Source organism: Gavialis gangeticus, unplaced genomic scaffold (genome assembly GCF_001723915.1).
Source record: "Gavialis gangeticus isolate Ggan-Ray unplaced genomic scaffold, GavGan_comp1, whole genome shotgun sequence".
Taxonomy (NCBI): Eukaryota; Metazoa; Chordata; order Crocodylia; family Gavialidae; genus Gavialis; species Gavialis gangeticus.
In genome coordinates, this window is record NW_017729024.1 from 45,569,277 (window position 1) to 45,588,877 (window position 19,601).

At 42.7% G+C, this 19,601-nt stretch overlaps 1 protein-coding gene across 1 annotated transcript in view; it reads right to left on the reverse strand.

Annotated features, from left to right (window-relative positions):
• Nucleotides 1–19,601, reverse strand: part of KIAA0368 (KIAA0368 ortholog) — a 100,491-nt gene that overhangs the window by 36,130 nt on the left and 44,760 nt on the right. The window contains exons 9-23 of the mRNA XM_019517047.1: nucleotides 18,903–18,988; nucleotides 18,499–18,577; nucleotides 16,062–16,111; nucleotides 15,430–15,496; nucleotides 15,199–15,321; nucleotides 13,928–14,031; nucleotides 13,012–13,135; nucleotides 11,818–11,898; nucleotides 10,788–11,013; nucleotides 10,107–10,198; nucleotides 7,340–7,474; nucleotides 5,910–6,072; nucleotides 3,917–4,089; nucleotides 3,170–3,271; nucleotides 396–519 (exon numbers count right to left, since the gene is read on the reverse strand). Coding sequence (XP_019372592.1) covers nucleotides 396–519; nucleotides 3,170–3,271; nucleotides 3,917–4,089; nucleotides 5,910–6,072; nucleotides 7,340–7,474; nucleotides 10,107–10,198; nucleotides 10,788–11,013; nucleotides 11,818–11,898; nucleotides 13,012–13,135; nucleotides 13,928–14,031; nucleotides 15,199–15,321; nucleotides 15,430–15,496; nucleotides 16,062–16,111; nucleotides 18,499–18,577; nucleotides 18,903–18,988 — 1,729 coding nt within the window. The remainder of the gene's footprint in view (nucleotides 1–395; nucleotides 520–3,169; nucleotides 3,272–3,916; nucleotides 4,090–5,909; nucleotides 6,073–7,339; nucleotides 7,475–10,106; nucleotides 10,199–10,787; nucleotides 11,014–11,817; nucleotides 11,899–13,011; nucleotides 13,136–13,927; nucleotides 14,032–15,198; nucleotides 15,322–15,429; nucleotides 15,497–16,061; nucleotides 16,112–18,498; nucleotides 18,578–18,902; nucleotides 18,989–19,601) is intronic.

The window sequence follows — 19,601 nt, forward strand, 5'->3', positions numbered from 1 at the left end:
CGGGGGGGGGGGGGGGGCCCATACGCTCAGCAGCAGACCCAGAAGTACTTCCGGTTCATTTGTGGGTCCACCACCAAGTGTAAGGGGACCCCCTCGCACTCCCGTGGGACGGTCCATCCGCCCTACCATCTCAGCATTCACAAGTCACACCTGGTATCTCGAGGTATATAGAAAAAACATATAAAGCTGTGTCTATGGCCAAATCGCTGATTCTCCAAATCAGAATCTAATTGGGACAGTGATTCAAATCAGCAAATCAAATCACTGTCCCCCCGAACTGGGCCAAATCCGAATCCAATACTGCCTGTTTTGCCCACCCCTATACAGCACCTTGAAAGCCTGGGCTGCTTAAGTCCTCCTTCCATCTCCAAATCTCCCACATTGGCTCTGCTCACCTGCTGGGGGAGTATATTCTTCCTCTGTGATCATCCAAGCATCACGAGCAGCCACTGAACTGGTTCCAATTGCAGCACTGGTAATGGCTTCCCCAACTGTGAACTGGAGTTCTATTTGCTTGGCCTGAAAAATATAGCGAGACCTCATTCACTGTATTTTTTATAACACACCATTAATTAGAAACACCCCGCAATTCTTAACCCTCAACTCAATTCTGCATGCAGAACTACAAGGATGCTATTGCTAAGATTTTCAAAAACCTCCCTGAATGAGTTTTATGTTTAGTCTTTTAAAAAAAGATGAAGGGTACTGAATATCCAATCCCATGGGTGGTTTTGAAAATCTGTCTTTCACACTGTTTGCTGGTCTCTCTATAGTGCATCACTGAAAATTAGGGAGGCACCAACAGAGATTTTGGGGGCTGATACTGGTAGCTGATTTTTAAGGAGGCATATCACCCAATACCGATCCAATGCAGCTGTGTCCAGCTGGTAAGTTGTTATGGTGGAAGGGGAGGAGGGAGGAAAGGGGTGTGGAGGGGTAGATCAACGTGCGCCATGGTGAGGGAGGGAATGGTGCAGGGACAGGCGGTGCCCAGGGCAGGGCATGGAACAGAGCCACACCTCATTCAGGGGGGTGAGGGAACAGTGCGGGGCAGGGCGGGCAGGCTGGAGCTGCTGGCTGGAGCCGGGCCTGCACTGGGCTCTTCTCGGCAGGGGCTGGGCTTGGGACAGACGGAGCTGCACTGGGAGGGGCTACAGGGGGCTGCAGCCACCCCAAATTATGCTGTAGCTCCCCCAACCCCCCGTCCCAGTGCTGCCGCTGCCTGCCTGCCCAACACAGCCCCAGCTCAACCCCCACCTCCACCCACATGCCAGGAAGAGCCAGAGCTGCACTGGGTGGGTGATGGCAGCACTGGGAGGGTGAAATTTCAAGTGGCTCTAGCCTCCCACATAGGCCCCTGACACTGCCACTGGCCCCAAGCCCAGCCCTTGCCAGGAAGAGCCTGGCGCAGCTCCGGCTCCAGCCAGCAGCTGCAGCCAACCTGCCCTGCCCCACGCAGATCCAGGGAGGGGGGAAGGAACACGCCCCCCGCCCCCTCCAGATGAGCTGCAGCTCCATCCCATGCCCTGCCCTAGCCTCAGCCCCACTCCCTCCCTCACTGCAGGTGCCACTGATCTGTACCCCCACACCTCCTCTTCCCTTCCACCACAACGGACTTACCAGCTGGACACAGCTCTCCAAGCTGCCAGGCTGCACTTCTCACTGCCTGCATGCTGTGCTATGGCTGTGCACACGCACAGGCATTTATCAGCCAAACTGTTGGCCGCATCGGGCCAATTTCCGATATAGCCAGTTTTTTTTATATCAGTGCCAATCCAGTATCGGACCAATGCACCTCTACTAAAAGTCATCAGGTCTGATCTGCACACGTTCATTTCAGGAATCAAGGGGCATATAGTGATCCAGCATCAATGAAAAAAATGTCCACTTCCTAAATAACAACGGATCTGACAGTCATTAGCAAGTGTTGCTGAGGCATTAATGGACTGAAATGTAGTAAAAATAAATTCCCCTTCCTAGAGCACCTGAAAACAAAGTGTTGTTAATTTGCTTTCCAGTTTGGCTGAACAGCCAAGTAGTATCTTCTAAACTGAAAAGATGCAAGAAATTTGCCCTCCATTTACAAAGAAGGGCCACTGAATAGAATTTATCTGTGCTCCATGTCCCTCTAATACCTCCTTTATTCCCTTCACCTGTATAAAGAGCAGAATTGGTCATGCTTTTTTCTGCTACTTCCAGCTTTAGGGTCCTATCATCAAACATGCTGAGCACCCTTAAGCTTACCACTGACTTCCTGGGAGAAGCTTGGCTATTGGCAAAATCAATGCCATGGTTTTGTTCAAAATAAGCTTCTCAAGCTAAGGTCAGCACTTCCCTAAAGCAAACATATTATTTCCCTCTTTTGAACTTTCATTAGGATGATAGAGTTGCACTGGAAATAACCATTGTTAATATCTGAACAGGATGTTCTCATCATTTTTATGCTTGTTTGGTTACAGAGGATTATAAGAATCAGCAAAACCAGTGTATCTGATATTCAAGAGTCATTTCTGTATTGGTGAATGCTATGTGAATGTGATCAAGCAAAAAAGGAAGAAACAACTTGCAAGCACAGAACATGCTATCCTAACATACAAGGAGCTTTAAATTCTGCCTTCCAGGATACTGTTCTGCAATTAACTAAGTTCTGAAAAATGTTATGTAGACCAGAAGAATGTACATTTACAACAAGCAACTGTGGCCCAAAATTAACATAAAACATTCCCAAATCATTTTATACAATGCTCAATTCAAGTGAGCCACATTAGCTAATGTATTCCTGAGAAAAACAAGATATTTTTATCCTGCCTCTTTAAAATATTTTGGAAAATCATATTTATATTTTTTAAAAAGTGGCCCCCCAAGGCCAAGTTACTGAAAGCACTCGTGCACTTGGATAATTTTACATGCACAAAACAATCGTTAGTGGAACAACATATTATGTAAATGTGGGTAGGACAGGGATCTAAAACTGTAAATGCAAGTTTAGCTTTTCTAGAACATTTTACAGTAGAGCTTTACAGCCATAAACTTAGTGTCACCACCTGCTTTAAAACAGGAAAGCAGATTTAAAAAAAAAAAGATTTAAATGGCCCAGGGCCTTTGGAAGAAGAATTTTAACAGAAACTCTCCCAAAATGATAAAGGATAACATAATGGAAATGCCTTACCTCCACAGAATCCATGAGCCCTTGCAACAGTAGTTTCTGGTGGAGAAAGTCTCCATCTCCCACTGGAAAGTAACCCAGTGTTTGTATCGCTCGTTCTTTCAACTTAAAAGAAAAATAAATCACTAATTTTCCCCCCACAAATCCAATAAATGTATTTTCAATGTAGATTGAAAACCACTGTTTTTACTATTACTCTTTCACACTTCCTTACTAGTTTAAGCACAAGATATCCATCTGTAGGGTACTGGACTTCTAGTAATCAGATATGGAAAAGACCTATTGGGTCATTCAGGTCATCATCACGACAAGGCATTACTTTTCCCTATGGTACAGAACAAAAACCACACATATTGCAAAGCACCCCACTTGCTGTGGTTTGTTCTCCCTCCATTTGAGAAGCATTGCCTCACTTAAAATACCTTGCTGACAAAAGCTATTCCTAATTTTTAGTCAAAATTACATCATCTTTGCTTCATCCCCCCCATCCTCCTTTATAAAACACAGGCTATTATTATTTACCCAGGATGGGCCTTGGGTAAATAATAATTCTGCTCCCACTGAAGTCAGTGATAAAAATCCCATTGAATTCAGGAGGAATAGAGTTAAACTACGGCTGTGTACTTTGTGCTTAAGGAGTGACACTGATATTTTAAATTTGACCCCAAAAAAAATCCAAGATTGCCAGCTTCTCTTCCTCACACAAATGAACTTGAAGAGAAATAAACATGGATCACAAAAAAATCTTACCTTATTAGTTTCCTTGCTAGAAGGGATTCTGGCCAACAGGCTTTCCACAAGATGCAGCTTTGTAAATCCACTGCCTTCATTGGGGATCGGCAAGGGGCCATTCCGACCAATCTCCCCAAGGGCTGTACAAGCAGCTACTACCAGGAGCGGGGAGGTGCTGTCCAGAAAGGAACCTATGAAGAACCAACAGGATATCCTGATTTTTGTCTTCACTATTGTCAAGTATCTAAGCTTCTTAGAATAAAGATTAGGTTTTCTTCTCCTTTCTAAGAGAAGGCAACAGGAGTAAAGTCAATGGGATTACACTGAAGTAAAAATTGTATTACAGAAAGGAGATTGTACTAGAAGTACACACCTGTAGTGTGAAAGGGCAGGAGACTGCCAATGGGGTTTTTCATCACTATCCCTTTCCCACATTGGCAGGGGGAGAGAGGCTGGCTCTGGCGTGACAGCTCCAGAGCAACCTGAGCCTGCAGATTACAAGGAGAAGGGGGCGGGGCCTGGAGAACAAATGGGCTGGAAGAGGATCAATGCAGCATGCATCGAGGAGGAAAGGCTTGAGAAGCAGCGGGAAAATGCCACAAGGGGCAGGAGACCTGGAGAAGAGAGCTTCAGAGCAGCTCGCTGGGAAGGTGGAGCTGCAGAAAGATGCCAGACAGGCAAAGGGCAGGCAGTGAGCTGGACAGCATCCGGCTGGAATGGCTGTAAGGAGCGAAGGAGCCTGCAGAAACAGGGCGGAGCCAGGAAGCTGCACGTGGCTTGCTCGGAGAGCAGAGCCAGCTGTGCGCCCTGGTGAAAAGCAGCTGGGAAGCTGCACATGGCTCGCCAGAGGAGTTCATCTGGCTGTGCACCCCGGTGAAGAGTGGCAGGGAAGTCGCATGCAGCTCGCCCAGAGAGCTGAGCCAGCTGTGCGCCCCGGTGAAGAAAGGGTCAGAGAAGGGCCCAGAGCCCCAACAGGACAGGCAGTGTAGGAGCTCAGAGGTACCTGGTGGGAAAGAGTGGCAACGGGAGCTGGGAGGTGACGTTAGGGTTAGTAGGGAAGTCTCAACTGGCCCTGAGGCTAGTCAGAGCCTGAAAGGGATCCATCAGGGCAAGAGGAGTCCCCAGGAAGGCTGAAGCCCTAATGATAAGACAGGACTTGAAGTCCCAGACTGCATCAAGGCCAGAAGCGGCAGCTGACTGGGCGGGTACCCGGAGAGGACCCAGTTGGGTCAGAGGGACACAGCAAGGCACTGAAAAGCCCCAACTCAGCGTGTAGCAAGACCCAGTAGCCACGAGAGTATACCAGCAGAGGCTGGTCGACTGAACTTTAATTTCCTAAGTTATTGTTGAAAGAACTGCGTTATGTGAATCTGTGACAAAGTTAGTTGCAGGGCCATTAGCTTGTGCCAAAGAATGGCTGAGAACAGGCTGACGACTGGGGAGCAACTCATACCAACAATGGACAGCGCACGTGAGAACCTATCATCCAAGCAAAGTGAGCTCCAAGGCAACAACGCCAGTTCCGGTCCTGGATGCAGCAAGGGTGGGGGGTAAAAGGGAGGTTGGAGGCCCATGAAGAATCCAAACGAGTGAGATCTCACAGGATACCTGCAGACATGGTCTCCCAGGAAGAACATTAAGACGTGGCAGGTCAAAGGGAACAAGCAACCAGTCCTGCAAGTAATGCTTTTCTTAAGATCTCACCCTGACATTGCAGGGGGGTAAACCACTACGCAAGAGAGGTCCAAAACCCTGCAATACCTACCAGTGACATGTAGACATATAGTAGTCTATCACATATGACAGACTTAATTATTTTGAACAGACACTTTGTTTATATTTGTGCACTCGGACCAGATAACAGCCTAGGAGACATTTCATTAGACCAACAAGTCCATCAGACAGTTATTTGGAATCAAGATGATTGTCAGTCAACAACACCAACTTAAGAAACATCCTGAACCAGGAGCAAAGTGAATCTATGCACCCAGTACCCAAAGTGTTAAGTTACCTATTGTTTCTGTTGTAGTCTTTATGAGCTGTTCTTGTTCTGGTATGACATCAGTATTTGGCTCCATATCCTGTAGCTCCATCATCCCGATTTTCTTTTTAGCCAGATACCTTCCTACTGTGAATCCCAAAGCCAACAAGGCACCATGTTGGACCTCTGGGTTCTACAGAAAATACCAAAATTCAGTTTACTGATGGACACGGATGCAACCAAGTATTTGATATAAAACAGACTTATATGCAGTCCTAATGGATTGATACACCAAGGCAATTCTGAGCTACTGCATACATGTAGGGACTCTGGGGATTTTGGGCTCTGCCAGTGTTACTTTATAAATACAAACTTTCAGCAGCTATTTTCAAAAACATCTAAGCAACTTAGGGGGACAAGTCCTTTTAAAATATTCATTAGAACCTGCTTTCCTAAATCCTGTACAAAATTCTGAAAATCTCCTCTTAATTTACTGTAGAAACATGTTTAACACTGATTTATATAGATCACATACTTTCTGAATGCGAGTCAACACAGTGCAATGCCCAGTCAGGACTACACTTTGCCAAATCGCTGATAAAAATATTATAATATCTTTTCAACAAATTTGTATGTCTAATTTCAACTGTCCTGCAGCAGGCTACTGAGCTTATACAGCTAATAAGATATATATTTGGGGAAGCTTAGCTTAGGAAATCCAGTTCTTTTCTGAGACTCAGGTATACAAACCACATCAAAAATTAAAACTATCTGCATTCTTTAAAGAAGTGAACTTAAATCCCTTCATTTTGTTAGTGAAGAGGCTCAGATAAGATCCAAAGGAAAAGATGAGGGACCAGGGTTCCAGAAAGAGGGAAGAAAAATTCACTTAGTGGTGACAGCAGTTATAGGAGGTGGAAGGCTGCTAACTAATCCACTGTGAGGAGGGAAAGAAGTCAGGCCTCATCTAGCAGAGGATGCTGGGCTAGACAAACTTTCACTGCCTTCTGGTAAAGGGAAGCCAGGATAGTGATGAGTAATTAGTTAAACATTTTTCTTTTGTGGGCACCTTTAACTGCTCATGAATAAAGAATTAAATAACTTCCCAAAGTAGCTAGTGCAACCCATCATCATTCAATAGGATTATGAATATTCAGCTGATTAAATTATTAACAATTGTTCCTGATTCTACTGATTAGGAAATGCCATGACATGAGAAATGTCAAAAATAGATCATTTGACCAAACTGAGCAGAGCACCAATGATTCATTCACTTAAGAAGATGTTCTGCTCCTGCATAACAAACCTTTTCCCTACCTTTAATTAGAAACCAATTAGTTCAACACTGTTTTTTTCCTTTAAACAAATGGTAAGGCTAGTATACTCAGAATATGCTGTCAGCATAATATCTTTAACATTAAAAACTGGCCAAAAAAGAGAGAGAGAGAGACCATAATTACATGATTGTCTTTAGCAGTCTTGATCAGTTGCTGTACAGAGGACTTGAGTTCATTTCCAGACATTGTTGACAACACAACAGAATAAAACAGTGCTGCCAGCTCACGCATCTCTTCCTTGCTTGTGTTCATCAGGCTCTGTAGAATTTTTAAAAATTATCACAAACATCAAACCTACTACACTAATGTAATAGCATGAACACAGTTCTGATGCAGCTACTCAGCTAGTAATCCAGATTTTATTCTTAAATCTTTTATACCCTTTAAACATTTTTACTTATTACCATATTTAGGACCCATTTCATATTTACCACCCACATTCAGCTAAAAAAAAATTGACATTTTACAAGACAATTCTTCAGTTCTGTAGTGCTGCCGGGTAGGCTTTAATGCAAAGGTTTTAAGGATAACACACAGAACAGTTAAGAATGCACTGTAACGATGAACAGTTTAAACATGCACACAAAAACACTCTACAGTTCTCACAGCTAAATTAATTCATCCATATTGTATGTGTGCAAGTGATATCTTTACCATCCAAGTTGTTAAAAAGTTAAGATTATTATAACCATGTTAGCAAATATAATATAAACTTTAATTCTCGATTTTTAATTTGTAACCTTGTTTTCGCAAAAAAATCAACCTTTGGTACATTTTGTTTTACACAGAAAAAATATGCACATAAAATTCAAATTAAAGGCTTCAAGGAACCGGATCACCAGGAAAAATAGTCACCCTAGTGAGATTTATCACAGAAGTCCCAAAACTAGAATTACAGATCAATTCAAAACCTGCATCAGCATAATGAAACTGCCTTCCTCTAAAGAGCTGCTTGAGCAATATCTCTGTGGCCAAATCTGAAAAGGTAACACAATCACAACAAAGGAGGAATGGAACTACCTTGTTTTCTGTTAACAGAGGATCTGGCTCGAATTCTACTAATATAAGGAAAGTAAATGGCCTTAGTTCCTGCCTAAAAATAAGATCCAGCAAATCTGTACCCCAGCAGAAAATAATTAATCAAAAAAAGAAAGAAGACTCAGTGTATATTAGATTCAGAACAGGTTTAGGAAATAAAAATGCTGGTAAATAATCTATTCTCTTAATAGCCCAGATAAATTTCCAATTAATGAGCAAATGGCAAATAGGACATCACTTTTGAATGCACTTCTGCCAATGGGTCTAAAAGGCCTGGAGTCAGAACATAACCAATTGTTAGCAAGCAAAAAATCACATAAACCATTTCTGAAAACTGGGCTCTTTCATATTAGGTACTCAATCTTTAAATCAATAATAAAGGTATTACATTCTGTACATTCATGAAGAAAGTTGGAGGGACACCTGCAATTTTCTTCCTTCCTTTTCTTTCTTTAAACTTGAATTTTATAATAATTGCATTTCAGATAGATCATCCATCAAGGTAAAGGCACTGCAGTCTGTAAAATGTTAACATGCCACTTGAGGGGATGTGTGAAAGAAGCTGAATTAAGAGAGAAGTTGGGAAGAACAAGTCTGGCCTTTGGAGATTATTCACCAGCATTTTTCAGTTGATTTGCTTTAGTCCTGTGACCTTTTCTGGAGACTAAACAAGTTCCAACCAAAAGGATTTAAAAAAGAATTAAAATTTAAAAAAGTGTTACTTCCCTTTCCCTAGCTGGTAAAAGCCATACAGTTTACACCCCAGGTAAATGGATAGCCACAGATTTTTTCAGAAATGCCTTTAAGAAAAGTATTTCTCACCTGGGGCTTTATTACATGTTAATTTTGGGTAGCTCCCAGACTTGGCAGATTAACACATGGGGCAGCTGGGCCCAGGGGCCCCCAGATGCCTAAGTTTCCCCCCAAGTGCCTGGGGGAACTTGGGGACATCCCTCCTTCCCCAATGCCTGGGTATAGTATTGCCAGGTATATTATTATTCTTTAATTCTTTTTCTTTAATGAGACCCAGTTCTCATTCACTCACTGGCCAGTTACAGTGGACAACAGAAGCAAATAACTTATTTGCATACCGTACACTGGAAAGATGCAAATATGTCATTATATTACTTTATGTTAAATGTTACTTTAATTACTCACTGTAACTCGCCAGTGAGTGAGCGAGCGAGAACTGGGTCTCACAGCCACAGGTGAAGCACCACAAGGGCAAAGAGGTCCCTTTCCCTACTGAAGACCAGCTCCTGGAGGGAGGAGCCCCCCGCAAGGGGATTCCCAATCCTAGTCTTGCCCAAGGTCCTAAAACATCTGCTCCTAGAGCTCTTAACCCCTAGATTTTTTATTTTAACACTTGTAAGTGGCTTAAAGCAATTGTTACATGGCTCAAAATTACACCACTCCAGGGCAGGATTGTCTTCTGATTTGCATAACCCAGTCCCTGTTCCATTAGTGAGGCCACACCCAACAGATGTGCTGCTCAAGTTGAAAGTGTGTCTGCAAACTAGCACTAAGCCAATCAACATGTGTGGTGCACAGTGTAAAGGTTTAACAAGACCCTTGGTGTTTATGGGAGGCTTCTCATGAAGGGAAGGACTGACTGAGTATACAGTGAGTGCAGTTAAATGTGCAAATGAATGCAATTAAAAGAAATGAAAACTCTCATTCTCACTTCTTTCAGTGTCACTTTAAGGATTCCCTCTAACAAGTCAGTAAAAAAAAAATTAGATGAGAGCGTGACTAACTTGACAATGTGTTTTTGATTCAACACCCCTCCCTCCCAAAGAAATGTCAGATTTTGCTCATATGACCCAAAAACCTATATGTATATTCAACATACCTTTATCCAATCTATTTTATCTACAAATCTGGCAGCAAGTTTTTCTGGATACACCGAAACAACTTCTAGAAGGCAGTACATGACTGGCAAACCTACACAATAATTAGAGAGTCGGATTATACAAGATAAAGTTCAATGTTTACCATTATATATTTACAATAAAGATCAGAAAACAACAGGTAGATGATGCCTTAATCAAGCAATGTAACATACAGATCCCAGATAACTGAGGCCATACTTAATTTCTGTCTCTTACAGACATCAGACAAGCAAAGTGTTAATGCCAGAATGAGTATTTCCAACATGTTTTAAATAACGCAAGTTATTTTTAACCAGTCTAATTTCCCCCCAAAATGTCACAAGTTGAATGAGAAGTTTGTTAAACAAAGGGAATAATTAGGTGACAAACATAATGAACATGAACCAACAGCCTGAAATGCTGACCTCCCATCTATGGATACTGTTAGAGCACCCGCACCCAGGCACCCCTTCACAATGGTGCAGCACAAGGAAACAAGCCTATACCATGAATTGGGTTAGAATGGTTTGGGTTAGTTTATAACATAAACCTGGCTGTCAATGAAGCAAAGTTCAGGGTACTGAGTATAGCTGGCCAAAGCTCATCTGTAAGTTAAGAAAAGCCTTTTCTTCTTCTCTTGGCAGTGGCCTCAGGTTCCTCACCTCCAACACCAGATAACAGCTGCTGAAGGAGACCAATATATATCTGTACGGGGTTGGTTTCTCCACTTTTTGAGGAAGATGAAGAGGAGGATATGTGATTGCCAGACATTAGATTTCTAATGTAACGCCCAATTGCTGGAGCATGGTCTTGCATGTCAGCTAGGTTCTGAGAAGTTGGCACCACGCCTGCACTGTGAGCAAGACACATTCGCAGGTACAGGACTATCTAAACAAAGAAGAGAAAAATACAGGGCTAGAGATAGCTCAAAGAGATGCAGGAAAATTATACTGAAGTCTGAGCAGAAGAGAAAGCAAGAGGCTGTACACAACTCAACCAAGACAATACAGTTCACTTTTTAACTAAGTTTAAGGGGAAAAGCCATGCTACATTACTAAACATGCTCTATAATTTGTTAAAATACATTTTGGGACTGCTTTCTGCAATACAAAGATCAGTCTGCAGCAGCAAACTCAACACTGACAACAGTAGTTCTATTTATTCATAAGTTAAATTATCTAGGTCAAATCCAAATAAGCATTTGAATTGGGGCAACTTGCATCTTTTTCCAAACAGCTGGGCACATATTGGACTCAAAACACAGTTACTAACAAGTGACTTACGCACCAGTTCTGAACTTGGACCACTGAGCCCCAGCTTCATCACTGACATCTGCTGCCCAGCTATCTGCTACCAAGTTGGGAGAAAAATGTCTAGGGCAGACAGGTGCATTAGGAACACTGTTGGAAGGAGCTGTGAGGTTTGGATGGCAGGAGTACTTCAAAGACATGGGCAAGGCCCTCTTCATAAACAATATTCCTTGAAATAGATAGACTAACCAGCTACTAACCTGCCTTGAATCTCCCTTTTTAAGGATACTGGTAGAGTCCACAGAATTCGTTCAAGAAGTGAATCGAGATCTCACAAATCCCAGGTCTTACCCCCATAACCACTGCCTCCTCATGCTCTCCCTTAAGTTAAATAATAACACACAACAAGTTTGTCACTAGTGGAGTAAAGACAGGTATTTACCTCCCCAAATGTAGCAGGATTGAAAGGCAGGACTGCAGTTCCAGTCATATATTTAGCCGGTGTTTTCATTCGGTGAGAGGCCTAAACAAACAGGTGGAAAACTTAAAATGCTGCAGCTGGCTTATTTCCTTGAAATTCTGCTGCAACCACTAACTGCATTACTACCTTTGTTTCTTTAATTTAAATTTAATTTCAACTGTTGTATTATACATTTTGCCTTCAAATCAAAACAAAATGCCAAGAAAATTCCCCAGGTCTAAGGCTCCCAGGCTGGTGGGGAGCCAATAGTCTGACAGCTGTGGCTCTGCAGCCAGCACCATCTAGGAGCTACTGACAAGCTAGAAGCCTGGAAGCAAGAGCTCTCCAACTCCCAGGTCAGCTGGTTCTTTACGATGTCCAGCTCTCAGGGAGTCCAAGAAGCTCCTGCTCCATGGAAGCCCATCGGCTGGGGAGATAGAAGAGCTGGCAAGAAATCTGCCTAGTTTCAAGTGGAAATTTATCAACATGTTCCCATGCATTTTGTTTTGTGAATTGAGCTTGCATTGCCCTCCCCTAAATTGGCATTTTTAACTGAAAAATTTGTCAGAATTCTTTCAACCAGCTCTACACTTCATAATGCTCCAACAAGGTACTCAAGTATTAGCTTATCAGTGTACAACACAGCTCTAAGCTTGGCTTTAGCAAAATGCTAAAGAATATGTTTAACTTTAAATGCATGCTCAAATCCCACTGAAATCAAGCATGTCAAACTCATCACTAAATCTGGGCCCCAATGAATCACAGGGCTGTTAAGCAAATACCCAAGATTAATCAGTAGATGACATCCTGGAGCACCAAGCTGAATGCCAGCCTCTGAACACTAAATCTCACTCTTAGATTCCAAGGTCAGGAGTTATAATGTGTGTGCATGTACGAAGGGGAGTATTTCTCATTTTTCACACTTTTGATGCAGACCCTGTCTAGGCTGAAGGACTCTCTGGATCCCTTGTGAGGTAATAAAATCATGGGAACCAAAGACTTTTAAAAAAAAAAAAAAACAACTGGGGGTGAAAAAAGGGTTAGAGTTTGGTCTTTACCAAGATTTCAGTTAATAATACTTTAAGGGATGGACCCCTGCAATCGTTACTGTGTAAGATAGTAAAAGCCACAGTCTAAATCCTGCCTTAGTGTATCACCAGAGCTGAAAGGCAGTACCTTGTCCTGAATGTAATGGACCATTTCTGGGAATGAAGGCATCTGTTTCCCAGCACTTTCCTTTTCATTTTTCCCAGGGAATGTTCTTAGTACGCGCTGTGCTTCTCCGTGCACCTCTTCACGTCTTTCAAAAGGGAAAATGAGAAACAGAAACCACTGATGCATCAGGTTACAATAAGCATGACTTAATGAAGAACAAGAGGGAATTTTTCAGGAAGATGGGGTCAAAAGGAAGAGATTTTAGGGAAAGAGGTTTTCCTAAGTAAAGGTACAACTGAAGACATTTAATAACATTTTGATTCTAGGAGGAAGATGTCATTGTGATCAACCTTCTTTATTTACTTATCGTAACATCTTTGTTCTACCCAACATCATCACCTCCTCACCATGCTACGCTATCCATCTTCAACTGTTGGTCTTCCTACTTCCCTGGACGGAGGAGCTTTGTTTTTCCTTCTCTTCCTCTCCTCCCCCTCCCCCACATCATTTCGTGTTTCTTAGCTATTGCCAACATATGTCCAGCATTAATCCCTAAGCATTTAGGTGAAGCAGCTGCTCCTGAAACAATACTAATTCAGTCCAATGAAAAACATGCTACCTGCAACTGATTCGCTACATGCTGGCTGAGTAGATCAAAGTGTGAGCAGTTTGGGTTTTCCTCTTTCAGTGCACCTTAAATTAAAAGCAGCGCCTCAACCTCACCTTCTGCCATTTTACATTGTTAACTACATAAGATTATTTGTTCTCCTGTTCCTCTTTAGCTTGCTTGTGCTGCCTTTTAGCACTAAAACCCCGATAAAGTCAGAGGTACCACCCTGCAAGACTGTCATTAATGATACAGCACCATGTCCAAACCACTGCACTAAACTATTTTATTATAGCCTAAATGTGAAAGTTGACCCTTGCTGAAACTTACGGATCTCCAGCAGCCAGCAGGAGCAAGTATCGGGAAGGGATGTGATCTGGAGGAAACACTGTGCTGGCAAATTTCACAGCCACCTGACGTACTTGGACTTCAGGCTTTAAAAAAATAAAAATAAAACAAAGGTATCACTGAAGTGGGAATTTAAATTAATATAATTATAGTTCTTTTACACAAATGCGATCAGCCTTAACAGTATCTTTATCTAGGACAATACCGTGCCTCAATTACTTAGAAAAATAAAGACTACTATCCCCAGGGCCGTCCCCAGAGGGTTGGGGGGGATGAACTGGGGCAACTGCCCCAGGCCCTGCACTTTGCGGGGGGTCCTGCAAAGCTGGGCAGAGAGGCTGCAGCTGCAATTTAGGTCATCTGCCCACCCAGAGGGTTGGACTACTCTTTGCTTGTTCCAGCCACCACCCACCCCGCCACATCCGGTGTGCCAGGGCTTTCACTCCCCAGTGTAAGTATGCCGTGGGACGGGGAGGGCGGCCCCACGCAGGCTGCTTTTCCCCAGGCCCTTCTGGGATCGTCTCTGACTATTCTAAACTGATTCTTCCTGAAAAAGAAAAAATGGGGGGTGTACCCCAAAATATCACATTTTTTTCTAACATTAAGCTCAACATGGATTATTAAATATGTGTAATCACACACACACACACACACACACACACACTTTTAGGACTCACAGACATTTGTCATAAAACCTCTTATCTGAGTATTTGCATACAAACAGTTTTGAGAAGAGTAAAACAGTGCAGGACTAAAAAAAATTGAACAGCAAACAGGATCAGAGTAGCCAGATATGAAAAAAAACTAATGGTTCAACAAATCCCATCCTCTGTGCAAGGACTGGAGAAATATGTTTTACGACCAGAGGGTTTTCATCTTAAAATGATATTGCCTTGAGGGCCAGAATTTTAGAACGCGTGGGCAAAACAGTCTTGTATTTGCCTGCCTAATATATATAGTTACTTACACAGTCACTGGAAATGCATACACCAGCACCTCTCCAATCACAGCAACTGCACATATGGAAGCAATTCTAAAAACCCAGGCCTGGGATTTGGAGAAGTGGGGGTTGATTATTCAAGTCACTAAACATTCTAAAGCGCTTCATTTCATTATACACAAGGCCTCTATGTAGCTCTACCAATGCATACTATGAGAGAGACAAGAATGTCTCTAACAAAACATAATAAAGATACTATCAGTATATGCCATTTTAAAAAAAATGATAACTCATTTTGACTCCAATATGATACCTTTATTAGATATGAAGCCACAAGAGCTTCCATAAGCGTACGCTGTGCTCCTTCTAAACTACTATATGCACCAACCATCATAGACAAGGCTTCCTGAATAGCAAGTCTGGTATCAGGCTCTTCCTGTAATACAGAAACAAGAGAATTCCATTACTCCGATGTGTATCCCCCAAAAATTTAAGTACCCTATCTAAAATATTAGCCTTTTCCCAGACCCAAATTATCCCCTACCTTGCACAAAGCTTCAAAGAACTGCTGCACAAGAGCTATGTCCTTCGTAAAGAGCTGAGGCATTCGGCTGAAACAGAAATCACATGGTGTAAGTATATATTTTTTTAAATTTAAAAATCAAGAATGAAACCAAAGCTGTGCTCTGCTATGCATGTCACTCTTTACTTCTTACCTCAGCCTTGATACGCACTCTAAGAAGCCTGGTTTTCACAATCAAGCAATTTTTCTAACTAAGCAATTATTCTAACTAAGAATCTCTCAGTCTGGTTCAGAAATCCAAATATTCTACAGAGAAAGCCAATCTGATAGCCAGCTTGGAGGTCAGTTTCTGAACACATGACCTGCTGACCTTCATGCACAGTGGCACATGCTGTGCATTTATTTCTGGCACTCTCAAAAGCAGAACAATGTTTTAAGTTCCACATATGGTTTCCTGAACTACTACTGGTAACTCCTAGCTTATCAATTGGGCCCCCATACATCATTTTACACCTCTAGAGATATCACAAGCTTCTACATGCTGGTGTGAGCTACAAACTGCCATGTGGCATGAAGCTTTCATGCTGCCAAATTAACAAATTGCTTTGGAAAAGTTATCTGACATCCCATTACTTAAAATGTGCTTCAGTTACCTGGAGAGTTTTCCAACAGCTGAATATGCCATTGACAGCAGTTTGGGGTCCTTGAATTATAAAAAACAACAGAGTCAAATCAGCAGAAAGAGCCATGAGAGAGATGACATGCAGTCACATCTATCCCTTTATTATTACACTTGTACTTTATATCCTATCCCCAAGGCTCATAAATAGGGTTTCAGGGAACCCATGAAAACAAAATAATCAAATCCTAGAGCAAAGCATCTTGTAACTGAAGAACAGATGGATTTTATTCTTCCTGCAGAAACAGAAAATTATAAGCAACGACACAAAAGTCCAGCTCTCTGGCCTCTACTAACTGTATTTTTCAAGGGAGAAAAAGCTGATGGGATTTGGCAGCTCTGTGAAATAGTACGCAAGTGGCAGAAACCTTCTGCTGATCCCAGATATCACTTTCAAAATCAGCCAAAATTTGTAATCCATCAGTTTCAGGACCACCAGGATAATGGTTGCTGCATTTTCTTGCATACAAACACACAGCTTCCCCACCCAACCCCCTCCCCCAGCAGCTGCAAATTGAAGTGTGCATTGTAGACGAAAAATACCATATTTCCTTGATATTAGCTAAGCCCCTCTTCCTCATGTTAAGTGGTGGGGGAGAGAAAAAGCCCCATGGAATCGAGTATGAGGGGACAGGTTGGGGAGAGGGGGGAAGCAACTGCTGTGGCTCCAGGCCCAAACCCATGCTGGGGCCAGAGCTGCAGCTGCTGTCTGCTCCCTTACTGTCTCTGCACCCCCTACCCCTTCCCCCGCAAAGCTTGGGCCCCTACCTTCCTCTCCCTACCATCTTCTTCACCCCATCTTCCTCTCAGGAAGCTTCTGCCCTCACCTCAGCGTTGGGCTCTCCCCTATCCCCCATGGCCTCCAACTCCTCTGCCCTCCTTCTCACCCCACTCCTTACCCTTGCTCTGGCACCAACAGGTTCCATTCCTGCTCCAGACTGGGGCACAAAGCACAGCCCCAGCCTGGCTTGTAGCTGGAAGGCAAGGGCAAGGGGAAGGTGGGGAGAGACTGCAAGGGAAGGGTGTGATAGGGAAAGGGGGGGCAGGGACCACAGACTGCAGGGGAGCAGAAGTGACCCGAGGGGAAGATTAAGGGGGGGGGGCACAGCCCAACACTGAGGAGAGGCAGGTATGGAGAGGGGGGAAGCATGAAGAGGAACAGGTCGCAAGGAACAAACTTTCTGCACCTCACCACACTGCTTACACCACCACCTACCCTTACTGCCCCCTGCCCGCCTCTCCCTTTACTGCCTGCCCCCCACTTGTCCTACCAGACCTCCTCACTGCCTCCCCCACTGTCTGGCAGCCACCACTGCTTTCCCTGATGCAGTACTAGTGAAGACAAACTTAAGATGATCCTCCAATAATTAGGTTTCATACATGGAAAATTATAACAAATTCATAAATATTCCATCTATAGAATAATTATTGGTGGGTCCTCTTAAATTCAGGGTTGTCCTGGATTTGGGTAAATATGGTTCATGTAAATCTGCAGTGATCCACAAGGAGCAGAACAATGAGCGGGCTCTCTATCTGTTGCTACTCAGTTATTTACTTCAAAGATCTTTTCTTCTTTCTGCTTTTCAAAAAAAAGGTGTATATTATATTCTGGGGCAGTTCTATGTGAAAAACTATGGTGTCTTAATTCACTGCAGTGGTATTGCTCTTCCTGAATGCACTTTTGCCATACCCTTCACAAGGAAAAGTGAGACCCAAACCTGCTAACACCAACTCAGATCAGTAGATCTCATTCAAGTACTCCACCGAAGTCACTATGCCAATCTGCCCAAGGGGTTTGTTTTCCCCCCAGTTCCTCCCATTCTCCTCATTCCTCTGCCCCTTGCTTTTTTTTTTTTTTTTTGCTCTTCTCATCCTCTCCACTCAAATGCAAAAATTCTTCGAGATTAAAAATCTGAGCCTTAAAACAACTCTGAATGAAAGAGGTTGTCATTTATGAAAGCTTATGCCTCTCTGAAGCAGCTGGTCTCTAAAACAATGGTTCTCAATCAGGGTGCTGCAAAAGCTTTTCAAGGGTGCCACTCTTGCAACTGGGCAAGACTACGCCGTGCACCTCATGCATAGCCAGACCAGGAAGGTCTGTGTTATGAGCAGGCAGGAGCCCCTAATTTTGCTAAAGCCCTTCCTGGTCCAGCATGCTCCTCCCAAAACACACAAGTGAGACAGTTCTACCTGGCTGCAGCATTGCTCACAGCTTCGCCCCGATTGAGAACTACTGATGTAAGCTGAGGCAGCACAACAGTGGTTCTCATTGGGGGTGCAGCCAAATTAAAAAACAATCTTTATAAAAAGACATGCAAAGTATGATTTGAACTGATATGCCTCTTCTACAACTCTCTGTCAGCTTCTACTAGTCAACGTAAGCATGACTCTGCAGCAGCCTTTCAACTCACCTCTTTGTATTCGTTGATCAGTTTTGTAAGACCGTTTAAAAGCATTGGGCCAAGTGGCTTTATTTTACTTTCTGGACAACTGGAATAAAAAACAAAGGAAAACAAAATTGTGTTAATGTATATTTTGCACCTCTTATACACCCCACTGCCAGAAACTCAGAGTCTCTACAACTGTGTTATGTAACTGGCCCACATTTGCACATCCTTTCTGTTCTGCTGGAATTGCCACTCAGCAGGTAAAAAAGTATAAAATACTGCATTTTCTCAAATTAATCTTGGAAAAAGATTCTTACAGACCCATTTATAATCCTTTGTCCTTTCATATTTACCAAGCAAAACTGTCTCTGTGCCAGTTGTTTGAAATAATAATGCCCTTACTACCATAAACCACCAAAACGACTTACATTATACAAATATGATGCACAAACTGCAAGGACAGAGTTCTCAGTTTTGCATTTGTATTTGCGCCAAAGAGTCCATCATACACCACCTGGCAGAAAGGAAGAGAAGATCAGATGTAGTGACCATTTAATTTTTAAATATTATTTGGTCACCCTTCCTTCTCTAAGCATTGTTAATCATTAATATAAGTTCCAACTCTTACTGAAGCCTTGAAGGAATTGGATCACACCACATTTACCCACATTCAAGATGACTTCAAAGTTAAAATTACCACGGACAGAATCTACCATATTTACTCAAATATAAGATAACCCTGAATGTAACATGACTGCACAATAGTAAGATTCTATATATAGAAAATGTATTAATTTATTATAATTTTCCAGATATAGAATCTAATTATTGGAAATATGCCTTAAATTCCCCCTCGCACTGCTATGGCTGAGAAACCAAATCTGGGGGGTTAGGGAGGTCAAGTAGTCACCCTGCCCTCTGTACCTCCAACTTCTTCCCCCTGCAGAACCCTCCCACCCCTTGCTGTCAGGCCCTGCTCCTCCTGAGCACATGGAAGTAAAGGGCAAATTTAAAAAAACTGACTTTTAAATAAAAAACATGCTTGTAATAATTTGCACATAAGCTAATTATTTTGAGTACCCACCACAGACTTAGTTCATCCAGAATTAATGCATTTTACCTTTTTT